The sequence below is a fragment of the Suricata suricatta genome, chromosome 2, assembly GCF_006229205.1.
Source record: "Suricata suricatta isolate VVHF042 chromosome 2, meerkat_22Aug2017_6uvM2_HiC, whole genome shotgun sequence".
NCBI lineage: Eukaryota > Metazoa > Chordata > Mammalia > Carnivora > Herpestidae > Suricata > Suricata suricatta.
Genome location: NC_043701.1, coordinates 13,703,683 through 13,730,145, shown reverse-complemented (window position 1 = coordinate 13,730,145; position 26,463 = coordinate 13,703,683). Strand labels below are relative to the sequence as shown.

General features: G+C 42.3%; 2 protein-coding genes across 3 annotated transcripts in view; both read right to left on the bottom strand.

The window, feature by feature from the left end:
* PARP12 (poly(ADP-ribose) polymerase family member 12) overlaps positions 1-6,402 on the bottom strand; it is a 43,565-nt gene extending 37,163 nt beyond the window's left edge. Inside the window, exons 1-2 of the mRNA XM_029917892.1 lie at positions 6,359-6,402; positions 24-318 (exon numbers count right to left, since the gene is read on the bottom strand). Coding sequence (XP_029773752.1) covers positions 24-318; positions 6,359-6,402 — 339 coding nt within the window. The remainder of the gene's footprint in view (positions 1-23; positions 319-6,358) is intronic.
* Positions 6,403-8,296: 1,894 nt separating this feature from the next.
* The window catches only part of KDM7A (lysine demethylase 7A), a 97,240-nt gene continuing 79,073 nt past the window's right edge, over positions 8,297-26,463 (bottom strand). For both annotated transcript variants that reach the window (XM_029922675.1, XM_029922678.1), the window contains 9 exons: positions 24,021-24,230; positions 22,445-22,569; positions 22,077-22,231; positions 20,757-20,854; positions 20,117-20,265; positions 19,589-19,797; positions 18,167-18,252; positions 15,440-15,713; positions 8,297-14,800 (listed from right to left, as the gene is read on the bottom strand). In XM_029922675.1, coding sequence (XP_029778535.1) covers positions 14,706-14,800; positions 15,440-15,713; positions 18,167-18,252; positions 19,589-19,797; positions 20,117-20,265; positions 20,757-20,854; positions 22,077-22,231; positions 22,445-22,569; positions 24,021-24,230 — 1,401 coding nt within the window. In that variant the 3' untranslated portion in view covers positions 8,297-14,705. The remainder of the gene's footprint in view (positions 14,801-15,439; positions 15,714-18,166; positions 18,253-19,588; positions 19,798-20,116; positions 20,266-20,756; positions 20,855-22,076; positions 22,232-22,444; positions 22,570-24,020; positions 24,231-26,463) is intronic.

Genomic DNA, 26,463 nt, shown 5'->3' with positions numbered 1-26,463 from the left:
GCGCCTCGCGGCTCTCGAAGCACCTTCGCCCGGCCGCCGGCGGCGGAGACGCCCGGGCCGTGCGCAGCCGCTCCCCGAAGTCCCGAGCATTTGGAAATCGCGCAGCCGTCGGCGCAGGGCGCTCTCCGCTCACGTGTTGGCTGAGCAAACAGGGCCGCCGCCCACCTGGCGTCTAGCCCGGCCGTCTGACGGCTCCCGGCGGCGCCGGGCCGGATTCCACACCACGTGACCGCGAGCGCGCCGGGCCGCGCGCCACCGGCGCTACTTTCCCCGAGGGGCAGGCGCGGAGCGCGCCGTTCGAAGCTCTGACGCGTCGTCCTGCGAGAAAGGGAAGCCGTGTTCTCCTCAGCGCTGCCCACTAATAGAGGGACCGAGCGCTCAGAGACCGCTCAGAGGCCCGGCCCGCGCCCGGGGAGGGGGGGCGGTTGATGGAAAGGTGAAATGTTGGAACCCTTTGGAAAAGTAGTCCCCGGGTAGCTAGTCAAGTTGTGAAGGCGCGTGACCTTTGACCCAGCAGTCGTCTTCTGGGAATCTTCTAGAACTAAAGGGAACAAGTTCCACATTGGCGTGGAAACACAGGATATCGGTCTTTCTCTGACTGATTTACTTCACTTAGCTAACTTGACAACAAACTATATTAAAATAAAAAAATAAAATGAACTCTTGAAAAAAAAGTAAAAGCAACAGTAAAGTTCTGGCGAGAGTGTTTTGTGGGGGCGGGGGGGGGGGCGGTGCTGGGAATAACATGGGGGATCCTTGCCAGACCGTTCCAGGGTTTTTAACAAGCATGCATTAAATCTCCACCGACCTAGAAGGACGTGCTAAGGGGGAAAGCAGTACAGAACTGTCTAAATCAATAGCGAAAAGAGAAACCTATTTGTGTGGAAATGTGGCTGTTTTTGAATGAGCAAGGAGAAGGCTCCCGAAGAACACACACTGTGCCGAAGTCGGGGCGTATGCAGGAAGGGGTACTCGGAAAGTGGGGGGAAAGATGAGCGGTGGGAAGATTGTGGGGGAAGGAAACTTAGGTATGTTGTTAAAATTCTCTATAATCTTTTACCACAAAATGGTAAAAATCTGTGATGTGTGGATGACGAGGATAAAGTAACACGGACAAATGAATTAGGGGATGGGGTGAGGGGCAATTGTTGCTTGGCTTTTATGTTTTTTATTTTTAAGTAGTTTATTGTCAAATTGGTTTCCATACAACACCCAGTGCTCTTCCCCACAAGTGCCCTCCTCCATCACCACCACCGCTTTTCCCCCTCCCCCTCCCCCCTCAACCCTCAGTTCCTTTTCAGCATTCAATAGTCTCTCAAGTTTTGCGTCCCTCTTTCTCCCCAACTCTCTTTCCCTCTTGCCTTCCCCCTGGTCCTCCATTAGGTTTCTCCTGTTCTCCTGTTAGACCTATGAGTGCAAACATGTGGTATCTGTCCTTCTCCGCCTGGCTTATTTCGCTTAGCATGACACCCGCCAGGTCCATCCACTTGGCTACAACTGGCCATATTTCATCCTTTCTCATTACCATGTAGTATTCCATTGTATATATATATATATACACCACATCTTCTTGATCCATTCGTCAGGTGATGGACATTTCGCTTGGCTTTTAACTGTGGATTTAGGGGCGCCTTGGTGGCTTAGTCCGGTAAATGGTTGTGTTGGACTTGGGCTCCGCTGGGGAGTTCCAGCCCGCATTGGACTTTCTGCTGTCACCACAGAGCCCGCTTCAAATCCTCTGTCTCCCTCTCTGCCCCTCCCCTAGCTTGTGGTCTCTCCTCTGTTGCCCAAAAATAAACATTAAAAAAAAATAATGAATTAAATCTGGACTTTAAAACATCGTGGGCAATCTTTCGAGTTTAATTCTTAATTTAAAACTTTAATTTGTAATTGTAGTTTTAATATGATTTTGCAATAAAAACTTTTTTTTGAAAAAGGAAGGGTGAGGGGCACCTGGTTGACTCAGTCGGTTAAGTGTCCAACTTCGGCCCAGGTCGTGATCTCACGGGTTGTGGGTTCGAGCCTGGCGTCAGGCTCTGTGCTGCCAGCTAGCTCAGAGCCTGAAGTCTGTCTTCAGGTTCTGTTCTCCCTCTCTCTCTCTGACTCTCCCCTGCTCGCTCTCTCTCTCTCTCTCTCTCTCTCTCTCTCTCTCAAAAATAAATAAAAACATTTAAAAAATAAAAAGGAAAGTTGACAGCAGTGAAAATAGTGGAGTAAGAACCCAGGAAATTTGCCCTTTCAGATGAAAAATTGGCCAAAGTGGCCAGAATCTGTATTTTCAGAGCTCTGGAAGTTGAAGTCTTGTAGCAACCCATTTAGCATTTGGTCAAGAAATACAGCTGAGGGCCTCCTGGCTGAAGCTAGATCTCAGGGATGGTGAGTTCAAGCCCCACTGTTGGGTATAGAGATTGCTTAAATAAATTAAATGTAAAAAAAAAAAAAAAAGCAACAGCTGAATCTAAGTTGAAAACGTCAAGCTTTGTTGCCTTTTAACTTTCCCAAGTCCTATCTCCTCCTCCGCTCCTTGGCAGCCTTGAAAGCTAACAGCCCACACTCCTGGTACCAGAGAGGGCAGAACAGGGCAGGAGCTGTTTCCAAAGTCCTTGTTGGACTTGACCACTGGTTCCCTAGAAGACCCTCCTGAAAAGGCTGGTATTTGTTCGTCCTCACTGGAACCAGCCTAGTGCTAATGGCCTCTCAAGGGTGCTTTGTTCAATGTTGTAACATAACCACTGACCGGGGCAATGGATAACAGTTGAGGCAAACAAACTAATCAAAAGCTTAGGAAACACTGAAGGATGATATGTCCACTGGGGCTTTGAAAAGTTCCAATGTATTTCTAGGAATCGAGAAGGCCACCCCCATGCCGCGCGCTCCCTTCCCACAGAAGTCACAATAAAGGCTCTTGCCCACGTTTCCCCCAGTCCCTTTGCCCCCTTGCCAGTGTTGTCAGCGTCTCCCTGGGTGGCCTTGCAAGGTGTGGCCAGCCTCCTCTTTCTAGGGACTCCTCCATAACAGACATTTCCATTTGTAGAAGAGGTTAGAACACAAGAGCTGTGAACGTATGGGTGGCTAAACCCACAGGACCCATTAGTTCACCAGAAAAGAGTGTAAAGTGAGAAGAGAATTCCAAGGACCTGCCCTCTAGAGCTGAGGAGGCTGAGAGGGAGCTGCCTCTGAGGTAGGAGGAAAACCTGGAGAATTAGGGAATCATGAAAGCCAAATATTTAAACATTTCAAGAAAGGATGATCACCTCCATTGAGTGCCATCAGGAGACTGAGTGAGAGGGGGTAGAGAAATGTTTCATCTGTTACTGTGCAACAAACCACCCCAAAGCTTAGTGGCTGAAAACAATGGCTTCGTCTTCGTGATTTTGCGAGCTGACGGAGCTCAGTGAGGGTAGTTCTGCCTCACACAGTATAACCAGTCATTCCTGGGGCTACATTCGGCTGCGAGCTCAGCTGGGGCTAGACCATCCAAGATGGCCCCTCATCCTCCAGGGTCCCTCTATGTGACTGCTCATCAATTAGCAGTCCGTCCTGAGCTTCTTTATAGTGTGGTGGGTTGAAGCCTGAATGGGGAGTGAGAACTGAAAACAGCAAATGAAGATAGCAAGGAATTTTGCTGTAAAGGGAAGTGGTGGTAACAACTAGCCTTACTTACTAGAGGGAGGAGGGGGTGTGGGGTCTAGGAAGCATTTTGTCCATATTTTGTCCTGAGGTAATCAGAGCTAACGGGTAGTTCCATTCTGTATAAATTACGCAGTGGGGAGATTGTTGATGTCCGGTGAATCATCAGTTTGGGTGGGAGAGGGGCGATTTGAGGACAGCATCCAAGAATCTGGCTTGGGCAACTGAACGTTGGTGAGGCCACTCACGGAGAAGCTTATTTGTGACTGAATGTGGGAATTTGGGATCTGATACCCAAGTGTAAGGTGTCTCCACCAGCTGGAGTTGATCTGGAGTTAAGGAACCAAGCCTGGAGCTTGTGTTCAGCTGGTCCTGCTCTTGACCAGGCTCCCTACCAGGACTGTTAGAGCCCAAAGTCTCTGCTGGGTTCAGCATCCTTACACGCTCATCCATGTCCAGGCCAGGCGCGTTATGATTTGTCTTCCAAGGGGAGCCCTGCTGAACTCCCTAGAAGTTCCCTTTCTGAACATCACACTGCCCGGGGATTCAAGCAGAGCAGTGGCACCCATGAAGTGTTCTGTTTTAAACCTCTGAAAACAGTGCTCTATGGAACCAAGTAATCTTTAGCATGCTTTTTTTCCTTTTAGGTAGAAAAAAAATCCTTTCCTAATTAGGTACCACCCAATGAATTTGTTTTGTAGTTTTATACATTAACCATTATGATATAGCCATTGCCATAGCTTCAAAGCAAGGCACACCTGTATATTTACAAAGTAACTACAATAAAATTTTAAGTTTTAGGTTCCACGTGAGCTATATAATCAGTTTATCTTATTAAAATTTATTCCATCTTTTTCATACTGTAAAGAAACTTCAAACATCCATTTTTATACTATGTTGGTGAGTTTCTACCGCTCTTAATAGTTGACAGAGAATTCTACAACTGTATTAGGTTCTTTCCCCATTGTTCTGCCTTTTTCTTTTACCCTATCTCTTCCCCCCTCTCCTATCTCATCCCACTGCGAGAGAGAGAGAGAGAGAGAGAGAGAGAGAGAGAGAGAGAGAGAGAGAGAAGGAGGGAGGGAGGGAGAATGAATGAATATTGGTAAAAAGCACTGTGTATGTTTATTTGGTGCATTCTAGTGAGATTTGTGCTAAACCCTAGAAGAACACATTGAGGCTGGTAGTTCAAACAAAACAAAGAACAAAGACACTGCAGAATGAGAAGACCAGCAATTGTTGGGGCCCAGTAGGCAAAAATAACCCTCGAACAATATTTGGCCTCCTGGGCCGCACATGTGGCTTTTATTCATCCTGTCTGTGATTTTCTCATTGCTTTGTAAAGAGACATATACTTTTAGGCTTTGAATCAACTTGGTTCGGTCAGTGGCGCCAGTCCTCCCCTTACTTTTCTTTCTAGCTCTTTGCTGTTGGAAGTAAACCGCAAACCTCTGCCAAAAGATTTGCCTATTGAAGGATAAGCATCTTGCCCATGCATAACTGATGAGGAGTCTTAAGAAATGTAAATATCCTCATAGAATTCTTCAGGCTCATCTTCTGCTTGGAGCCAGACTATTATTAGGGAATCCCTCTCTTGTAATGACTTGATAATTCCTGATATTTACACCTGTCCTGTTATACATGAACCTTTCTGGAGCATGTCTTCACTTCAAAGACCTCGAACTATGTAACCATTAAAGAAATGATGTAATCACCCGTGGTATATAAGACCCTGGACATCTAAGTAAAACGTGGCTTTTCCACCATTCACGTTGTCTGTCTTCTTTTTTATAGATATTGCACCGACACCAACCCCCTACTCAGGACCTTCAGACTGGGGTGCGTGGGCTGGTCCCCTGCACGCAATGGAAGCACGGACAGGGCAGAGAGTAGAAGAGGGAGACAGAGCTCCCTGGTGACCTGCTCTGTGCCCATTCAGCAGCCAGTACAGCACCCCAGAAGCAAGAGGGTCTGATACCTGGTGAGTGTGAATAGGTACCACGGTGTAAGTAGTGTGTTCTTGGGCGGCTAACCCATACCCTGGGGTAGAACACATTTGTCTCCTTTAATTTCAAATTTGACAAGTTATTTGAACTAGAAGGAAAACAAACAAACATAACCTGAAGTGTCTACAAGTTCCCAGGCTCAGAATCTCCTCATTCCCCAGGTCACCAGGCGCCACTAACATGGTGCGCTCTATTCCAGACACCGATAGACCTCAAGTCCCTTATGTAGGGCAGTTTCTAGAGTAAATGATTAGGGGAAGGTCAAATGCTATTCTTACTGTTATTGAAAATCTGTCCCAGGTTTTATTTGTATATGGAATTTACACATTACTTTCTATTTTTAGGGCCTTCATTATTTTCCTTTTCCAACTCTGGCAAAGAAAGGATTACTTTCCAACTCATCAGAATTAGCACTTTTAAAGAGTGTAAAGGGTATTTCTGGGCCCGGAGGGTGGAAGACCCCAGAGAGGGGTGATGGAGAACCTTCCTGGAATGAAGATGAGGACCTGGGACCTGGATGGGGAGGAGTTTTCGGGGGTGGGAGGGAGGGAAGCTAGACTCTGGAAAGCAGGCAGGACGCCTTTCCTCTCTCCATCCTCATCTGGGCTGGTCCACCTACAGGGCTGAGGGGCAGAGAATGGAGGAGAGGCTTCGTGGGAAGGCGCCTCACCCGGCGGCCACATCCAGGCCCGGGGAAGCGGCGCACCAGGCACAGCCCCTACTCGGACCCTCGGTATGCCGCTTTGGGAACCGCTGTAGGGTTCATGTACCGTAATGGTATCCCGTGTTCCTTGTTTACAGCCTGCTCTCCACTCGAAGGGTAGATGCTAGACGATAAACCACAGTCTTTCACGTGTGCCTGTCCCTGGGAAAACTAGACTCAAAAGCTGAGTTGAGTGACAGAAAGCTTCTGAAGATATTTCAGTCCAAAATGGTTACCTACAAAGAAATGTTTAGAACACAATCTATTCATTTTGTTTTTAATGTTTATTTTTGAGAGACAGATTGTGAGAGGGGAGAGGCAGAGAGAGAGAGAGAGAGAGAGAGAGAGAGAGAGAGAGAGAACCCCAATTAATCTCCACGCTGTCAGCACAGAGCCTGACTCGGGTCTTAACTCAAAAACCATGAGATCATGACCTGAGTGGAAATCAAAAATCGGGCACTTAACTGAGCTACCCAGATGCCCTGAATACAAACCATTCCTAAGGACCATCTATTCCTTTTTACTAACTGAAAGTATACCATTAAAATAATGAGAGAATGATTCATAAGAAATACCATAGCTTTTAGGTAGGCTTTTGATTAAAATCTGTTTTATTGGCAGTGTGAACCCAGACATATTATTTATCCTCTCTGGCCTCAGTTTCATCTGTATGATGGGGAATATAGCACCTACCTCGTGGGGTTACTCTGAGGAAGAAATGAAAATATGCCTTGCGCACAGGAAGTACTCAAACGGAAGGTAAGGAGGGCTTCTGTCCAAAACTCCGTGTGCAGCACAGCACCTGATTCTTCTCCATCTAAAATGAGGGCTGGGTCACACGCCACCTCCCACAGAGACGCGTCTCAGTCTCATTGCTTGGTACAAACACAAAAATCAAGCTAACAGTCTGAGGAGTAGGTCCCAATAAATGGTAACAAACAAGCCTGCTGAAGGGTAAACATCCCGCAGGAAGGTAGACAGACTGACCATCGGTGTTGAGTTTTACAAAAGAACAGGTCAGTTCAGGTTTAGGTCTGTATCGTAGGGACGGCTCATAGGGACCAGAGCAGTCCCCTTTAGAAGAAAGAGGAGGTGGAAGGGTGCTTTGGGGAAGGCTCTTGTAGCAGCTGCTCGGTGGCCTGAGTGTGTGCCCTCTGAACACCGACCCTCTTGCAGGCGTCAGGTACAAGCCGGGCCCTGTTCCTTCCGCAGCCTGGGCTCCCGTCACCTGCATGTGGGGTCCTCCTCCTGAGGAGACTCTCGGCCACTCCCTGCCCCCTTCCTGGGCCCCTCTTCCGCTGCCCCCAACCCCCTACTACTCTCTGGGTCCACGGCTCCTTTCTCACTTCACCTCCTCTCCACCGGCTTTCTTTGGATCCCACAGAGGCACCAGGTCTGAAAGGGAGCTCCTCTTTCTCCCACCCCCCCCTTCCCCGAGGCAGCGGGTCACCCAGGCACCTCTCTCCCCTTTCACATGGCCAGAAGTTCCCTGGGGACTGGGGCTCTGTTGTGTTCACTCCTGTCGCATGGGCACTAGAACTACACCTGGTACCCTGCAGGTGCTCAATAAGGTGACTGGGTTGGGGACAACGAGTCCTCTTAAATGTCCAGCAGAAAACACCCACACCGTGGCCACAACACAGCAGCATCTTGCCAATTACCCTTTGGGTTCTTCCCCCTCTTTCAGCAACCGCTTCCCCAGCAATACATCTAATAAAAGAACAGGACACATTACTCTTCACATTTAAATCCTCGGAAATAGTAAGAAGCGGAAGTGTGACACAGCTTTTCCCATTCTCAAATCTCCTATGAGTCAATAAGCAGAAAAAGTGAGCAGAAAGTCAGATTTGGATATAGAATTCAGATTTTTTTTTCTTTCAAAGACACATTTTATACAACTTTCAACATTTATACTTTCAAACAATATGAGCAAAAAATACACCGAGTGCTAAAAAAATGAAAACAGAAGTAATACAATTTTAATTTCAATATTTTAAAATACAGAAATTGGAAAGTAAGAATACTAAATACAACTTTAAACAAGTCACTTGTCCTCCCCTATAATAACCAATGTAAGCTACTTAAAGACTTACAAATTTAAAACAGAAACAAAATAAATACTGTACACTTTCCCTGCCTGCAGGCAAAAGATGGGAAATACTGTTATGAATCCAAAAAAATGCTCTTAAAGCTTCAGCATCCCATTTCCCAGCCACACCCCACTCTGTTGTCACACCGTGTGCTTCTGTCTTCCAAGGACACACATGTGCACACACACTGACTGCCTATACAAACAGACAAGACATTACTCCGTGGACACCCCAAACAAGAAAGGGTAACAGTCACCTTGGACCATGGGCATAAAAATCAGTTAAGGAAAGTCAGTCAGGCTAGCAAAACATTACTACAAAACTAGTAAATACCATAGCCAACAGCTGCCCCCTTTTCAAATTTCACAGACTTAAAACCCCTAAAACCAATACTACTCCCCATATCGCCACCCTCTACACCCCTAACCCCCCCCCGCAAAAAACCTGCTGAAGCACTGGCAAAGTTAGACATTTCACAGTAAATGTGAAAATTCATATTATATAATCTCTTAGAATGAACCTTTTCACCCTTTTTCCACAGCATGAAACTGTTATGGCTTAATTTATATTAAAAGTAGAAAAGTCTTTTCGGAAGGAACTACAGTCTGCAAGGATGCATTATGTGTTTCCTGATCAGTGCGATTTCATACCTAACAACTGCATGACTTGCTTTTGCAGTCAGAAGCTGTTTTTGAGAAAATTGAGGTTATTATAGCTTTTGATTCAGTCTAACCATAAATGTAAGGCCCTTAGTTTGGTTTAGGTTTCTTTTGCAAGATAAAATAACCTTGGGGTTCACTTAGCAAGTTACACCTCAGGTCCCTGACTATAATGTGGAAGTTACATGTATGCTTTGTAAAAATAAACAGTTACTACTTATGAATCTTAGAGGGAAGAAATGATTCTAGGCAAGAAATCAACTCCTCATTAGCTGGTAACTACCACTAACCAAAATCAACCGAGGAAATATAAGACGAGCATGTCTGGGTTATTTTATTCCTGCAAAATAGTATAAGTTCTAGCACTTATGATCATTGTTTTGGTGAAAAATATCAGGGAAAAAGAGTGGACATTTTGAAAAGGAAATGGCCAAAATAAAACTGAGTGGAAGCAAGGTTTATCTTTATGATTACGTTCCATTTAGGATTGCTTTCTGAAATAAAAGTGGATTCAGAATGTTACAGGTCTTGCATAGGTAAACTACTTGGAGGTCAAGGGCTACGTGGTAGCCAGTGTTTATTAGTGAAATAGTGCAGAGCAGATAAACTTGGAAGATTCAGTGAATGCAGTTTCAAAACGGGTTTAACAAAAAATTTAATTTTGCACTTGATAAGACAAAGCTTTAGTTAGGACACTAGATAGGGCACCAAGGGTGAGCAAGAGAGTCTAAGGGGTAGACCGCAGGCAAATGAGTATTATTTTCCCCTACTCACTATAAAGGGAAATAATACTTTAAAAGAATAAAACCACAGTCATAAGCTAATTGCTTTGGAAACAGGTATTTGCTTCTTAGCGACTTCACTTTTAAATGTGTTTCTGTGAGGGGATCAAATATTTGACTTATGGCAGGACGTTCACTGAAGAACAAATGGAAATATGAAAAGGGTTTTCAGTAAGGCTACAGTATTAAAATTCCATTACGTTCATCAGCAATGTAGTAAGTGTATTATTTCTTCCCCTTCCTTTCCACCTGGCTTCTAGTAAGCTTATCAGCATCATCTACCACAGGAGGAGCAGAAGCTGCACAAGGTCACACAACGGGGCTGTTTCCGGAAGTGAGGGACCTGAAGTCCAGGACCACTGTGACCCCCGGCGAATCCTGCCCTCCTGGGTGTCACTGGTCTCCTTTATTAACTGGCAACACTCTTTTCCTAAAGATTTGAAGCTCAGCCTTCTCAAGACAGCTTTAGAAGAAGGTCTAGGACATCTGAAAATGCTAATTTTTAACATCTCTTTTGGGAGGGAGCAATTAGCTTAATATTTATTGTTGTTTTTGAAAAATGTTCACATTTTCATTATTAAGCCCTCATTTCATAACATGAAATTGTAAAATGTTTACATACTAAAGTAGTTACTTCTGGCAGTAGTGGAGTGGGCCATACAATACTCAACTACTCTTTGGGGACTAGCCCTGCACTACAGAGAGCATCTCATGAAAAGAGCAGAAAGAATCTTCTCCTTCAAAGATGTCCAGTCAGGTCTCGCTTCCCACTACTGTGCGTTCTCTCTCTACCCAACAAGCCATTGTTCGCCCACCCTGAGCTGGCTTTGTTGGTTCCCATCTTTTGACCGTCTTTTTTCCCCCCTAGCTCGTTGGGTAGCTGCTAAACCATTTTCATTCCATGACTTGTTTTACCTTTCTCTAGTACCTGAAGAGTCTGTGGAGCAGCACTGACCTAATTCCTCTTTGAGCAAAACCTCAAACCATCTTTGAGCTCCTTTAAACCATTAAGACTACTTGTCGTTATCCATTAACTCTTATCCATAAACTCACTTCTTTTTCTTCCACTTCAACCACTAATTCTGATTTTAATTCAACGCCTTGTTAGAGATGCTTCCGATTTTTTAGGTACCATGCTCTGGGCATATATTGGATATGAAACAAATTTTACGAGTAATAGTTTTCACTAAAAAATGCATATAGATGTGCACTGTCAGTTGCACATTAAATAGCGATAAATTCTCTGTAAGTATGAAGTGTTAACAATTAAGGAAGGCCATTCTATGGTTTCCCTAACCACATTTTTATCCAAACTTACAAATGAGAAAACCAAGACTTTCTAGAGTAAGTGACTTATTTCTGCTCACACAGCTGATGCATCAATGGCAGAGCTTGGGACAAAAACTCAGATTCGTACTCCCTTCCAGGCTGCACCATGCCCCTCTACTACCAACATAAAATTATTAACTTTTGAAATGTTTCTTAAATTTTACAAATTTAAAAAAGCCAACTTCCACTTCTATAGTTAGATGTTTCAGTTGAAACTACTAAAGTTACGCTATTTTTTTTTAATACGTGGGCCCTCTTTTGTGTAAGTTTGCTTAGAAATGAAAACAATACTGCTTATTTCTTGGAGAAGATGCCCTCAAGAGCAGAGACCACAACGTCAGCTTCCCCCATGGTACTAAGTAGTGCTGGGCACACAGTGTTTCATAAATACCTGCTGCTAGTATCTGAGTCGATACAGTAGAGTTCATTTAAAAGGCAATAATTAGGATTATTAAAAACGCAGATCTGTATTCGAGTGAAGTATTTAAGTTGTGATACTGATGGGCTTGTTTCCTCTGAGTTTACAAGATGATTTCAGTCAGCATTTTTAAATCTGTATGTTTAAAACTTAACTGATGTTCTATGAAGTTCAGTGTATTTCTAGGATGCCAAACTACTATCAACTGCCAGCTTTGTATTATTTACATCATTAATAAATCCTGGAAAGCATGTTATGTGACATTATGAGTTACAGTACAGGGGGTCCCAGGTTAACAGAAGTTGCTGATTTGAATCAATACAGAAAAATCATTATCTACTACTACTACCATTTAAGTCGCATATGTTAAGTCACAATTGTGTTACCTATTTATTTGCATATAACTAGCTAAATGCCACCACTGTTGTTTACTTGTCTACACTGCAGTGTCTGTGTGGTAGTATGATTTATAAAGGAGACAGAGAACAACACGAAAGGTTGTCTATTACGGCGGAGTCCAGATCCTGGCTGCAGTCACTCAAAGTTCAGTCATTTCCATGAGATAAAAGGATGCATCACAGCCAGTAACTTTAGAAGAGCTTTGACTAGGGGACCCACTGGGCCAGCAGGCTGAATCTTTACCGATTCAGAGAAAGATACATGATTCTGTTTCAGTAGTTGCATTATGCTACTGAAAGCTTCTTTCTTTTTTTAAACTTAGCCAGTTAATGGGCTAAATGTGCCAAAAATGAATCCACAGTACCTTCACTTAATACATTTACATACTGGTTACTTAAAATTAGAATTCATTGGCCTAAGCACACAGGGCGGACACTGCTCCCCACTTTTATTTATAAAAACAATTTGATTTTAATTTTTATAGCTAAAGAAAAGAGGTCAGAAAATTAAAAAATACTTAGAGCTAAGAAAAATGTAAAGAAAATAAAAGAATCCAGATCATGATGTAGCTGGAAGAAGAAATTATAATTCTTATTTCTTAAATCAAAACAAAATGATGTGAACTCTCACATTAAAATGGTGTCTACAGAAACCAGAAAGTCACAATAATATATTGGGAGGTAGGAGAATCAGTCAAACCTCAACTTTGGACAACGTGAGATCCAATGACCAAACAAATGACTGATTTTACCCATCTCTTAACTAGTTTTGGCATAGTGTAGACACAGTTTAAATAGGCCATTTATAGACACTTAGTATTTCCATACAAATTCTTTTTCCTGACACCCAGTTAAGACCCAGACTTTGGTCCAGTGACTTGGACCAGAAAGGCTAATTCATAAGCTATTTAATATTTATTCCATGAAATATTGGAATAGAGACAGAGTAAGAAATATTTCTCTTTGAAAATACACATTTGAATATAACCATGAAAGATGATGGTCTAGATTTTTTCTCAGCTCTTCAAGTGACACTTAATACGGAAGGGAAAGTCCTGCTACCTTGCTGAGTAAAAAAGAGACAAATCCACGATATGGCCATATTTCTTCTCCATAAAAATAAATCTTATCTTATTTGCCTATATTTTCTTTGTAGAAACTTGTAAAATGTTCTATTGTCAGAACTGGGAGTGTCCCCACCCCGTCCCCAGAAATCACCTACTTTTATGCCATGGGGGAGAAAAGGGAGAACAGAAGCTACCAGAGCAACTGAAAACTGGCATTTAGTAAGAACTGTGCATAAAGGAGATAGAGAATTCCTTAAAGCTTGACCAGATACTGAATCTCAATATGCACTGGTGAAGAAGTTAGGACAGATGGAAGAAACTGCAAGAAGCACCATTTTACTCCAGATCTGTATCTTAAGTAATTCCTTAGAAAGTTAAGAAGAAACTAAACACACAGACACCCAAAAGATCTACTCCAACATGCTTGCTTCTATACAACTTAATATAGTATAGTCCTATTATATTACGGCTTATTATGCAGATTTGAATATACTAAGTCAAACCATATCTCATATTTTCCAACAAGTTAGATACACACAGAATATAAGCGTCATAAAATATAACCTCTGCGGCAGGTGCGCGGCCTGCCCTCCAACACCAGCAGTATGAAGAAGGCCCTCTGTAGTTACAAATGTATTTGAAAAACTATAAACATGACAATTTAACCAAACCTATAATCCCTTCCCCAAAGGTAGGAAAAAGATATTAAAGCTGTTCTCTTTGGGACCCAGATATCACCAGCAAAAATGAAAATGCAAGAAGCCTATTTTTATAGAATTAGAAGAAAACTGCAATGTCAAACGAAATGCAAAATGTGGGATCTTTTATGTCATTCTTACACGTTGGCTACGAGAGTGTTTGTCTGCAAAGAGAAGAGTCTGTGTCGTCACAGAATGATGGGGCGCGCAGAGGGAAGGCGGGGTGTACGGTAATCGACCTGGATAACAGTATGCACCTTGGATGTTAGCAAAAGCGAAGCTAATAGCTTATAAAAAACACATGAAATATATAAAATAAAATGATTTTCATATACATCTTAATTTAAAATAATTAATGCATCAAATCCCTGTTTAAGACTTTAACCTGAATATCAAATTTAAGAGTCCAGACTAGTTACTGTTACTGTGGCTCCTCCCCACATGTAACATACACACTATCAAAAATAATTTAAAAACTTTCACATTCTTAAATCTAAATTAGTGAGATATTTCTCCAGAAATCTTCCAAATAAATAGCTTTAAAAAAGAATTTAAAAGCTGTTAACTTTAAAAAAAAATCTGTTAAATAAATTATTGATAATTCTTTACCCTACTACTGAAAATAAATCAAGACACTACCAACAACAAAATGAAATTCAAGCCCTGACAAGAGACCTTTCCCAGTTCAAGGTCTCTTTTTAAGGTTCTACCCTCCTTCTTCCTCTCCCCCACCAGGTCCCAAACGGTTATTGCTGAGTGGGTGTGGCACAGTGAAAATGCAGCATCAGGTTCATTTTGTTCTTCAGGCAGTGCTCCCTACTGTACATGCAAACCGCGGCAGGGGGGGCCCGGCTGAGCTCCAGGCTCCCGCGGCCCCGCAACCAGTCTGTCTCCAGCGGGAAGAGTGGCCACGGCCGTGGCTCCGTCACACAAAGAAACGGGCGTGGCCATTCCTGTTCAACTTAAGGATCTTCCCAAGACGTTGCTTGGCTGTTGCCATTCCTTTTTTTGGACGTTTACCTGTAAAACACCAACAACAGTGTAAATAATAATGAAAATCATTCCTGACCGACAGCAGCTGGAAGACCTAACGGGAGAGCCCTCCAGAAAGCAAGCCTTTTAGGTGTTCCGCACGGACAGGCACGCTCCTGCAATTCTGCTGCTTCAAACTTCCACCTCGTCAGATGAGAGATAAAGGCCCCCCTCCTTCATAAGCCGTTCCAGGCCCTCCCGCAGTCTGATCCCTGCCTATCTCTTGAGCATGAGCTCGAACCCTCCTTGCATCATCCTGTGCTTCAGCAGCAAAACTGACTGCAGTTCCATAAATACCACACGTACTGTTTGTCACCTGTGTACCGTGGGCCATACCATCTCCTTGACCCTCAATGCGGTCTACCCGGTCACTTCCCCCACCCGGTGTGGCTAACCCCTTACTGCCCTTTTCAGGATCTACCTCCTCTTCCAGAAAGCCTGATCCTCAAGGCTGACCTAGGTATCCTTGGTTCCCACAACAGCCTAGGCATACTGCCATCACCCCGCCATCCATCATGCCTCAGGCTGTCAGCAGCTGGAGGGCGCGGACGACTAGTCTATGGAGTCTGACACCACCACTGCGATACAGCCAAAATGACGCTCAGCCTACAGAGGTGTGGACATTACCTTTTGTTGCCTGGTTGCTGACGGGTGGTGGATTTGATGCCGGTCTCTTGGTGGGGTGAAGGGGCACCGAAAAGGAAGTCTCACCAACTGGCCTTTCTGGGCTGATACTGCCACTATTGATCTGGCACGCCCCCGAAATCAAGCTTGAATTCTGCGCATACTTTCCATTTTGAGGGCTTGAGCCACTGCTGTCCACAGAATTCCTACTTTGTACCTTCTGAATTATTTCTGATGAACCCTCCTTTTTGATGCATTTCTGGCCTCTATTGTGATCCTAAAAAAGGAAGGAAATAAGGCTGGATTTTTAGAGTTCTTTTAAGATAAGTGAGGTATTTAATCTCTCTATTCAATAGCAAGTCAAGAGAGAGAAGAAATAGACTATTGAACTGTGGTTTCTGTAAAGTGTAGCAGCCACAGAAGACCACCCCTTCAGGATGGCCATGTCACTCCAAAACCCAACAGCACAAAAAGTTCAAGTATTGAAGTTTGCACGGTAACTTCAGTCCAAAAGAAAACTTCGCGAGCATGCATGAGTAGAGGGGCGTTGGGGGAGGACTGAGGATCCAAAGCAGGCTCTGTGCTGACAGAAAAGAGCCTGATGAGGGGTTCAAACCTCCCACATGTGAGATCATCACCCTAAGCTGAAGTCAGACACTCAACTGATTGAGCCACCTACGTGCACCACTTATAATTTATATATATAAAGACCTCTCTCCATAAATGTATATATTGGTATATGGAAGCTCATGTACTATGTAAAGTATATTATACTGCCTCAGGGCACCACGCATGTGCCACGACGTGACCTGGAAGGAACGCGGGGACGGGGCGTGTGGACCTACCATTTCCTCCACACAACACAGCTCCCATGTACGGTGTAATGCACTATCTTTTTTAGAACCTACCCTCTATTAAGTTTCATCTCCACTGTATTTAAGATGTGCGCTACGAAGAGCCCCTAGATGCTGAGCCCCAAGTCTGATTTTTCTCTTACCAATTCTTCCTTCAATCTCTTCAAGATTATGGAGTGAACGAACCAGTAGTAAAAAAAAAAAACAAAAAAAAAAAAACAAAAAAAAACAACAATGCTACTGAACAGTAGGTCTTGAAACCTACTGACCAATGGAAAGGGTCATCACCAGAACTAAAAAAGGAACGGGAAATACAAACTTGAAAAGAGCATACATCTGATGTGATGTTTCATGAAACCAGTTGTAGACGTGTATATGATATAAAATAAATTCCTGATTCCGTAATGGTCAAATAAGTTTTAAAAACAGCATTAAATATAAACTTGCTTTAAATTGGTCTTATTTGCCTGAGCATGAAAAAACAATTGTTATGATTTGACATGCCTCTCTATAAGACCTCTCTAGCTTACAGGCAAAAGAAATCTGATATTTTCTAAGGTGATCTTGCTAATTATCTGTCCTCTACTTCACTATTTTCAAAGACAATTACAAAAACAACAGCTAGATTCAGGAGCGCCTGGATGGCTCTGTTGTTTGAGAGTCCGACTCTTGATTTTAGCTCAGGTCATAATCCCAAGGTTGTGGAATCAAGTCCTGCACTGGGCTCTGCGCTGAGTGTGGAGCCTGCTAAGATTCATTCTCTCTCTCTCCCCCCCCCACCCCTCTCCCCCACTTGCATGCTCTCTAAAATTAAAAAAATATAAAAAACAAAAGATTCATATAATAGCGTACTTTGAATGTTGGATCCTATAATACTAATAAATTATAAACTTTATGACCAGTGAGGCACTATAAAATCATAACTTGAATAAGTGAATTACTAATAGTTAAGGGATTCCATCCTTGCCCTTTGATTCTGAAACATTTTTCTATTAAAAAAACTTGTACTTATGAAACTTTGCCTTAAAAAATTAACTTGCCTATTTTTCTTACTGTAAAATCAATAAGTATTTAGAAAATGTGGATAAGCCAAATGAAGGGAAAAAAACCCCCACACACATAAAATCCACTACTAGGAGCATGCCTGGCATTGGGGAGGTTAGCGGACTCTCCTCTGCCACATCAGAATTCTGGTTCTTCCTTTGACCGTCATTTTCCAAGGTTTACAGCAAAAGGTCACATCACTTTCCTTGCACGGTGCTACTGGTAAAGCTGTGGCTTTTCAAAAAAGCTATTTGTTTGGTACAAGCAATAATACACTGCGATCTCAGGACATCAAATGTCTTCTCTTAGAGCAGGGGCTCCTAATCTGGAGTCAGTGGGTGATTTGGGGTGAGGATGGGACACAAACTGTGAGAAAATTCTATGCAAAAATCAGTATTTATGATGTACATTTTTCTGGGAAGAGAATCTATAACTGTCATCAAATTTCAAAGAAATTTACTATCTAAAAATGTTCAAGAAACACTGTCAGAGATTAAAAAGAGATCTTCATGGTATTTTTTTCCCTTTCATTCTACCCGGACATAACCTAAAAGTGTTGGCTGCAGGAGTTTTTAGTAACTGTCCTTGAATCAACTATTCTTTTCCAGATCACCTTACATCCATGGGTCCTGCAGCAGCTGTTACATCAGACACGCTAAAACGGAGAGCTGTTAAATATGCATTTAACTGTAAATCATTTTTCAGCTTCCCAGATCAAATGGTTGATTACTGGTTGTAGTAAAAAAATAAAAAAAGAAGGAAAGAAAGCAAGCAAGCAAAAAGAGAAATTAATGATCTTAAGTCTCCTTTTGAGGTTTCCAGCCCGTCATACCTGAAGATGAAATCTGGAAGTGGTATCAAATTGTTTTCTCCAGGAAGAACTCCTCAAGTCTTGATCTTCAGCCTTGACGTGGTCCCCTAAAGAGATGTTTTCATTAAACGATCTCCACACACACTCGATCATGATGAACAAAATTCACCTAATGTTTAAAACTGAAAGTACATTTAGGTTTTCATTTTATTAAAAAAAAACAAAACCCTGTATGTTAAACCTTTAGGTATTCTCATACTTTCCCTCCCAAAAACAAAACCACCACCAGCTCACAATCTAACATGTTAAACCTTTCAATTCTCTCGAGGACTGTCTTTCTATGACAGGTTTTGTGCCAGATGCTGGAAGATCTAGAGTCAAATTCTATGACCATCTGTTGTAGATGAGAAACCAAATGCAACACACTCTAAAACTGATACATTTTTCCATAAAGAATAAAGGCATATGTTTGCCCGAATTCTGCAGTGTTTTCATAGAAGCCTTCTTTTCAAGGGACCAAGGAAATTATGGGGAGGAAGAATGGTGTGGACAGACGGATAAACCCAGACCTGAGTTTGAGTTTTTCCATTACCAATACACCTTCAGGCAAGGTACTTAACTCTTCTAAACCTCAGTTTCCTCTTATACAATAAGCCAAGAGTTTGGGATCACACAGTCCTGGGTTTAAATTCCAAAACCAACAAATACTGACAGCTATGTAAGCACAGGCGACCTCACTCAGTGTTATTAAGTCTTCTTGCTTACTCCTAGTAAAGCGTTATTATTACACACACCAAACCACTGTTTGAAGAACTAAATGAAATGGATGTCAAGTTCCTGGCAGACAATTCACAGAAGTAGGTGGGAATGAACACAATTTCTACAACAGGAATTTCGTTTTAATGTGGTACCATCTTCTCTCCCATCTCCCTCAGGCTTTCAGTAAACAAAATCTTCCCCAAAGGCACAGAGAACAACAATACTACGTGATACCACTGACATTGTCACTGAGTCCTGTCTTTCCCAATACTTCTTTTTCAAGTAGGAGAGAGAATATTCTCAACCAAAAAGAGATCAAGACTTGTTTTCCCTCCCATGGAAGGAAAGAGGCTTGATGGTTCATGCCTAGCAGACCATGTGAGATGCCTCCACATTCCTTCCACTCTCAACAGCTTAGGAAAGGGAAACGGCACTAACTATCCTGCAACAGCACTGGTAGGAGTTATGAGTGTGCCAGTGAACATGACTCTCTACACCCATCAATTTATGTTTGAGTCCTTAGACTTGCATCATGTATACATTAACATCAATGCTCAACACCATTTCCAACGAAAGATGTGCAATCAACAGTTCTTATTCATAATCTTTAACTTCAACTAGGACTATGGAGCTATTAGCTTGTGCAGACATGTTACAGTTTAGAGACTAATTTATGTTTCTTACCACATTCCACCGGTTTATCACAGCGATACACCTGTCTGACCTCATGGTTGCTGCTGTGGCAGCCGCTGGGATCCTGGAGAGGGTCTCTTTCACCACTGCAGCCTGTGCTTTGTATCTGCCTTTGTAAACATGTGGAATAGTGCAATCCTGCCATAGACAGCATGCCCTGAATTGCTTCTTCCTCTGTGCTCGTCGAGGTAGGACATTCCCTAGAGAAGGTAAATAAAAGGACAAGAGTTTATTCTTTTGACATTTTTCAGTAAAATTTAAAAAAATGTTTCCATATGATTTGTATCACAATGTAATAAGACTACTACCATCAATAAGCCTAACTTTTTTTTTTTTGAGCACACACACGTGAGCAGGGGAGGGGCAGAGGGAGATGAAGAGAGAGAATCTGAAGCAGCCTCGAGGCCTAGTACAGAACCTGATGCAAGACTCAATCCCAAGACTATGAAATCATGACCTGAGCTGAAATCAAGAGTCAGACACTTAACTGAATGAGCTACCCAGGCACCCCAAGCCTACCTTTTTATTGGAATTTCATTCCTAGATGGCTTCTGGCCCTTTTGAACAAAGTTCCTCATCACAGTGGAGTCCTCCTTGAAGTTTGATGTTATTTCTTGTTTCTTTTCATCACCTGAACTTTCAGACTCTTCAGTGGTAAAGTTATTTTTCTGAGATAATAAATAATTAAATGGAAGCAAATAATGTAAGAAATCCAAGTAAGTCTGTACTAGCCAAAAACACTTCATCAGTATAGGCAAAGTCAGAATCTTAATTATCATGGAATTATTTCTGTATTCCATATGACAACTAAAATCTCTCGCAATTACAATACGTAACTCCTTAGTACAAAAACATACAGTACAGAATTTCTCTAAAATAAAATGAAATATAACCTATGAGAAACATCAGAACAGCATTTCCATCTGCCCTTTCTAAAACCAGACGAAAGCCACATTTACCGGATGTAAACAGTCCAGGACTGGGAATGTGTGTGCACATGTGCATGTGTGTAATCACCATGACAGGGAGGGCCGGGTGCCACAAAGGTCATGGAGACCAGGCTTTGGGAAAAGCTGTCATTTGCTTTTCCCGCGAGTGAAGGGAAGTAGGTGTTCATCTCTCCATCAAACAGCACACCAGTCCCAGGGGTGGGGCCTACCAGTGCAGTGCAATCAGGTCCAGAGTCTTCTGAATCAGAAATATCAGAATATTCTGATGATCGATTCCTGAGTTCTGATTTCACACTTGTAAAAAACCCTGCGAGGGGAAGGGAAGAGAGAAAAAGCGAAAGTCAGTGGAAGCTTATGAAAGAGGTGGTACCTGAAGCCGGTCCAGCCTCCGGGTGTACCTTGACCGACCTCGCTCTCTCCTTTTCCACTGCTTTCATTTTGTCCATTTCTTTCTTCCACCAAAGACTTTCTCCCTAATTGACCAAGTTACAGACTGAACTGTACTCTTAAAACGCTTGTGGCATTTACTGAACGTGATGATATAGTCCTCATTTGCGTGGAAATTTTATATTTCTTTCCAGAAAAAACGCTCCAACCCTAAAATTAGCTACAAGATGCTTTTCACTTTCCCTTTTGCATTCTTTCTCAACAAAAAAACAAAAAGATACCTCTCCTAAACCAAAAAAGCATTCACGTGGATAGTGAATTCAAGAAGTATAAAAACACCAGGCTTTACCACTGCCCTCCCCCACGTGGCCTTGCCACATAACACCCGTGTGCCAATTCCACCGACGAGTTGCCTCTCCGCCCCGTGGGAACACGCACAGAGCCACCCACTATGGCAGCACTGAATGTCCTTGGAATTAGCAGGAACTGACGTACTCAACATGGATTAATGTTAATTTTTCTTGCCATTATCAAAACACTTGACTATTTTTTAAAATAGAAGTATATATGGAGGCTCTGAAAAATGTTAAGAAATGAAGACTGCATTCAAACAAGAAGGATCTCAAGAAGGAGAAGGTGTTACTATTTGTCACGCTGACGATAACCAAGTAGAGGACTTCCTGTCAACAGGCAATCAAATAAGACAATATATGGATTACTAACAGCTTCAGACCAGCCAAATGTATTGTCTCCTAATTCTGAAAATCATATACATATTGGCTAAAATTATTATGAAGCTGTATTAAACTGGTGACTATTTTGTTATTTGGAATAGAAGCCCATAAAATGCACAAGCTTTCACGTGACTCTTGTTAAAAACTGTAACTAGGCAAGGGTGTCACTGACCAGCATGTATCCTTGTGTACTAAAAAGACCTCCCCTGTGCACACCTCACTGGGCATTCACATCCACATCTCCCCAATGGACAAATCAGAAACACTTCAGATTTCTCAAGAGTATTGGGGACATGACAATTTTCAATCCTACCATAAATTTAAGAACTTTAAAATTAGCAAGATACTTTACACATTATCACGTTGGTAACAAGCAGATCTTTAAAGCGACCATTAAAACAAACATACTGTTAAGTGGCTTTTGAGATTCTTCATTCTCCACCCCCTCTATTCCTGAACTCTCTTCCATCTTCATTTTTGCCTTTTTTGTCCTTCTTTTGTCCTCCTCATTTTCACTATCTGCTGTATAAAGACTTGGATCTGCAAAGGGTTGTCTCTCATCTCTGAACATAGAGGGAAAAATGATCAAGTCACAAAACAGTGCAACAGCGCAACCAAACAGCATACCCTCCCCCCAGATTTAAAGTCAAAGTGGAAAACTGAGATGCTTTCCCCAGATTAGAATCCGACGTGCAATAGTATGGACGAGGGATGAAATCAACACAGGGAATCCGCCAAAAACTCATCTGTAGGACACTGTTATCTACTTCACGTACTTAATTATCCTTCCATTTGTCAGCAGTAATCGTAGGTCATTATCTTTTGCCCTCCATTCAGGTACTGTGGAAGATGGCTGGAGATGTTTGTTAAATTTTCCATTCAGTTTAGAACTCAAGATGTCCTTTAAGTGTAAAAACAGAACTGAACTTAGCATCTGCCCTCAAATATGCCTGCCTGACAAAAGAAATACAATATACACCATCTCCCCACCATGGCCCTGCATCCCAAACTGTGCCAGGCGGCCACCTAGGCCAGGGGACACACAACGTGTGGCACTGAAGCTATGTGGGTCCTAAAACCAAAGCATAAATATGGTTCATCTTTCTGTAGAACCATTAACAATAAAACACATTTTATACATAAAGCGAATTTAAAGACATTTCACTCTTGAAGAAAACTGGAAAGCTGGAAAAGCAGTGCCTTAATGTATTTTAATTCTCGTTTCCTTGCTTCTTCCAGGGAAGCACTAATCCTTCCCAGTCATCGTATCCCTGACCTAATCTCTAGTCTTTCCAAGAGGCACTGTCAGCAACTCACAGAACACCCCCCTGATATCACAGGGACAAAGACCACCATGTGACATAAAAGAACAACAGTAGGTGGTTTTTAATAAAGGGTATTTCCTTTTTGTGGTAATTTTTCCTTTAGTAATAACTAGAACATAATAAGCCAAATCTTCTCCCGGATGGCTATGGGTTAAAAAGGTTTACAACAACAAAAGCTTAAAATAGTACCAATACAATTATATAAAATGTAAAATATTTAGGTTATAATTCCTACAGAACTTCTTTAAATATTGTATTTCAGAAATACTTCTATCTTATTCATTTTAAATTATTCCTATCCTTTACTTAAGATGTAAATTGATGGGTGATCTGCATCTCATCACAAACTCATTACCATGTTTTACAAAGGCCCGCCCTCTCCCCTTTGTCCATTAAGCCAGCATTTCTCTGACAGGAATGGATTTATTCTGACAGTCTTCCTGTCCAAGAGTTCCCCATGCTGGTGCTGCTGAGTCAGGGACAGGCTTTCTGCAATTGCTCTTCCCTGTTTCTTCAAACCTTTGTATCCACCTGACTTCTTCCAGTGTTTGTCAGCTCAAAACCCACCACCTGAAAGGCCCTCCGACAGCCCCAGGCCCTTTATTCTCTCTCTCTCTACTGTTTTGGCTTCCTTCATAATACTTATTATCTGAAATTACAGCATCTTAGTATATGTCTCATCTTCCATCCTTCCAACTTGAGCTAGAAGGAAAGCCACACAATGGCAGAGACTTCAGTTTTGCTCACTCCAGGATCTTCTCCAGAGCCTAGAAGAGCACGGGCATTTGGTAAACACTCAATAAGCATGTCCCCAGATAAATAAGATCTATTCATCCTACTTCTACACTGATGCCTAGAAAGCTGAATGAAGCACGTTCCCTGTCATGAGCAACAGTACTGTTGATCCCTACAATACTAAGCAAAGATTAGAAAACAACAAAGGCCAGACTGTTCTTTTTATTACCCTCCTAAAGACCTTTCAGGAACAACCAAGTCTCTGTCTGTAAGCATGAAACATAACACTTGCCTCTTCCCATGGACACATCTCTAACCTTCGGAGGACCTCCCGTGTATGGAGCTCTAGGATGTCTAGGTTAGATGGAGTTCGGATATTATGATCTCGAAGTTTCCTCATCTTTCGTCGGGAATGGTATGGGGAAGATGCTTCATTTGAGGATCGTGAAACTGGACACACAGTAGGAATTCCCTGAGATTTAACTGGTTTGCCATTTTCCTCCTTTAAGAATTAAATTCAGAGTGTTTTTATGACAAGGCCACCATGTTTACCTGACTAAATAACTAGCCATAAAAATATTTTAGAAAACAAAAACCATTCAGTTCGATCATATAAACAAACAAACAAAAAGACCAAATCATAACAATCCTAAGATCCAACAGAAGCTTGGCTGACGCCATTATTCCCCTCTCTCCCTCACATTATATACTGTGAACATATTTCTTTGATTTTAAATGTCATTTTAAAAGCTGGGTAGTATCCCACTGTATCACAACTTATTGACCTGATACTTACCGGTAGTTATTACAGGCTGCTTCCAGGTCTTTCCTATGATGAACATTCCTTCACACATACATATCTGCATAAATGAGTAACTGCTTTTTAAACCAGAGTCACCCATCTATGTAGTTTTAACAAGTAACTCTATAAACATAAAAGCAGTGATCCACTCTTCCCCATCCCTGATTACCATTCTCCTGAGGCAACCATGTGCAAGCTTCCTTTTATTGTAGTGACATCTACGTAACTTTGCACCATGTATGTGGTAACATATACTCAACCTACCATTTTAACGTTTTTAAGTGTACAGTTCAGTGGCATTAAGCACAGTCACCACCATCCACCTCCAGAACTTCTCAATCTTCCAATACTTAAACTCTGTACCCATCAAATACAGCAACTCCCCATGCCTCCTCACCAGCAGCCCCTGGCAATCACCTTTCCACTTTCTCTAAGAATTTGACTATTATAGGCACTTCATATAAGTGGAATCACACAAAAGCTGTGCCTTTGTGACTGGCTTATTTCGCTGAACATCTTATCTTAAAGGTTCATCCACACTGGAGCAGGTGTCAGAATTTCCTTCTTTTTCAAGGCTGAGTAATATTCCACAGCATGTATATTATGTACACACCACTTTTTGTTCACCCATTCATCCATGACAGACAACTGGGCTGTTCCCATCTCTGGGCTGCTGGAAATGATGCTACTATAAACGTGCAGGAAAAGTCCACTTTCAACCCTTTGGGGCGTATACCCAGCACTTGCAACTCTTTTGGCTATTTTTGTTGTCTGTGTTGTTGTTTGTTCAGTTATTTGCCCACACATTTCTAATCACATGTTTAAATTGTTATTTCTTGGCTTCTCAGCTTTAGGTATTACTGAATTCCTACTACTCAAGATGAAATTTTAATCTTTGTACACTTTTCCTAAATGTAGACGTATTTCCTCTTTCTTCAGTAAATTGGACTCAGTGAAAATTATAACCCAGTACCATGTAATATATGATTATCACATTTCCTTTCTTTTACATCCTTTGACTTTCCCTTGAGTTTATAATGGTCTCACTCTCTTATCTGCTTTGTTTTCTATGTATTTATCACTAATTGGTCCCAAAATTCTCCACTGGAAGAATGCATATATTCAAACACGTTAGGTAATCTATCAATTTTATATTTTTCTTTGGTGACATTCTTCCTGGACAGGAACACCACGTAAAGTACAAGATGCTCAGCTAAATTTCAATTTCAGAGAAACAACAAACATAGAGCCCTTTGTTCTCCTGATCCATCCTCGGCTGGCTGCTCATTAAAAACCTCTCCTGACCAGCTCCCACTCCACTACTGACAACTGCATCCCCCACCACCTTCTCTGGCTGTCACTCTCTATCTTTTCCCCTTCTTCGTTTTTCTTCAGAGCACTTGTTAATCTGTGACACATCAAAGTGTTTCTGGCTGACCTCTTCCTGCTCAGCTCCATGAGGCACGGCCTTTGTTTTCTTCAGTGCTCTATACCCGTCTTATGGACACAGCACAGAGTAGGTATTCCGTATTTGCGGGAAGAATTCCAGAACCTTTTTTATTGTTGGTGTTATTTACTTCTTCTTTTTTGAAACAGCACCCCTCTAAGAGTTTCCTGAGATGGGGTATGTGCAAGGTAAACTTGTTGAGATCTTAGCTCTTTGGCATCTTTGTTTTACCGAAGGAGCCTAAATGTCCATCACCTGACGAATGGATCAAGAAGATGTGGTGTATCTTCACGATGGAGTACTACATGGCAATGAGAGGGAATGACATATGGCCCTTCGTAGGAAAGTGGATGGACCTTGAGGGTGTCATGCTGAGTGAAGTAAGCCAGGCAGAGAAGGACAGAAACCATATGTTTGCACTCATAGGTCTAGCAGGAAAACAAGAGAGACCTAATGGAGAACCAGGGGGAACGGAGGAGGGAGAGA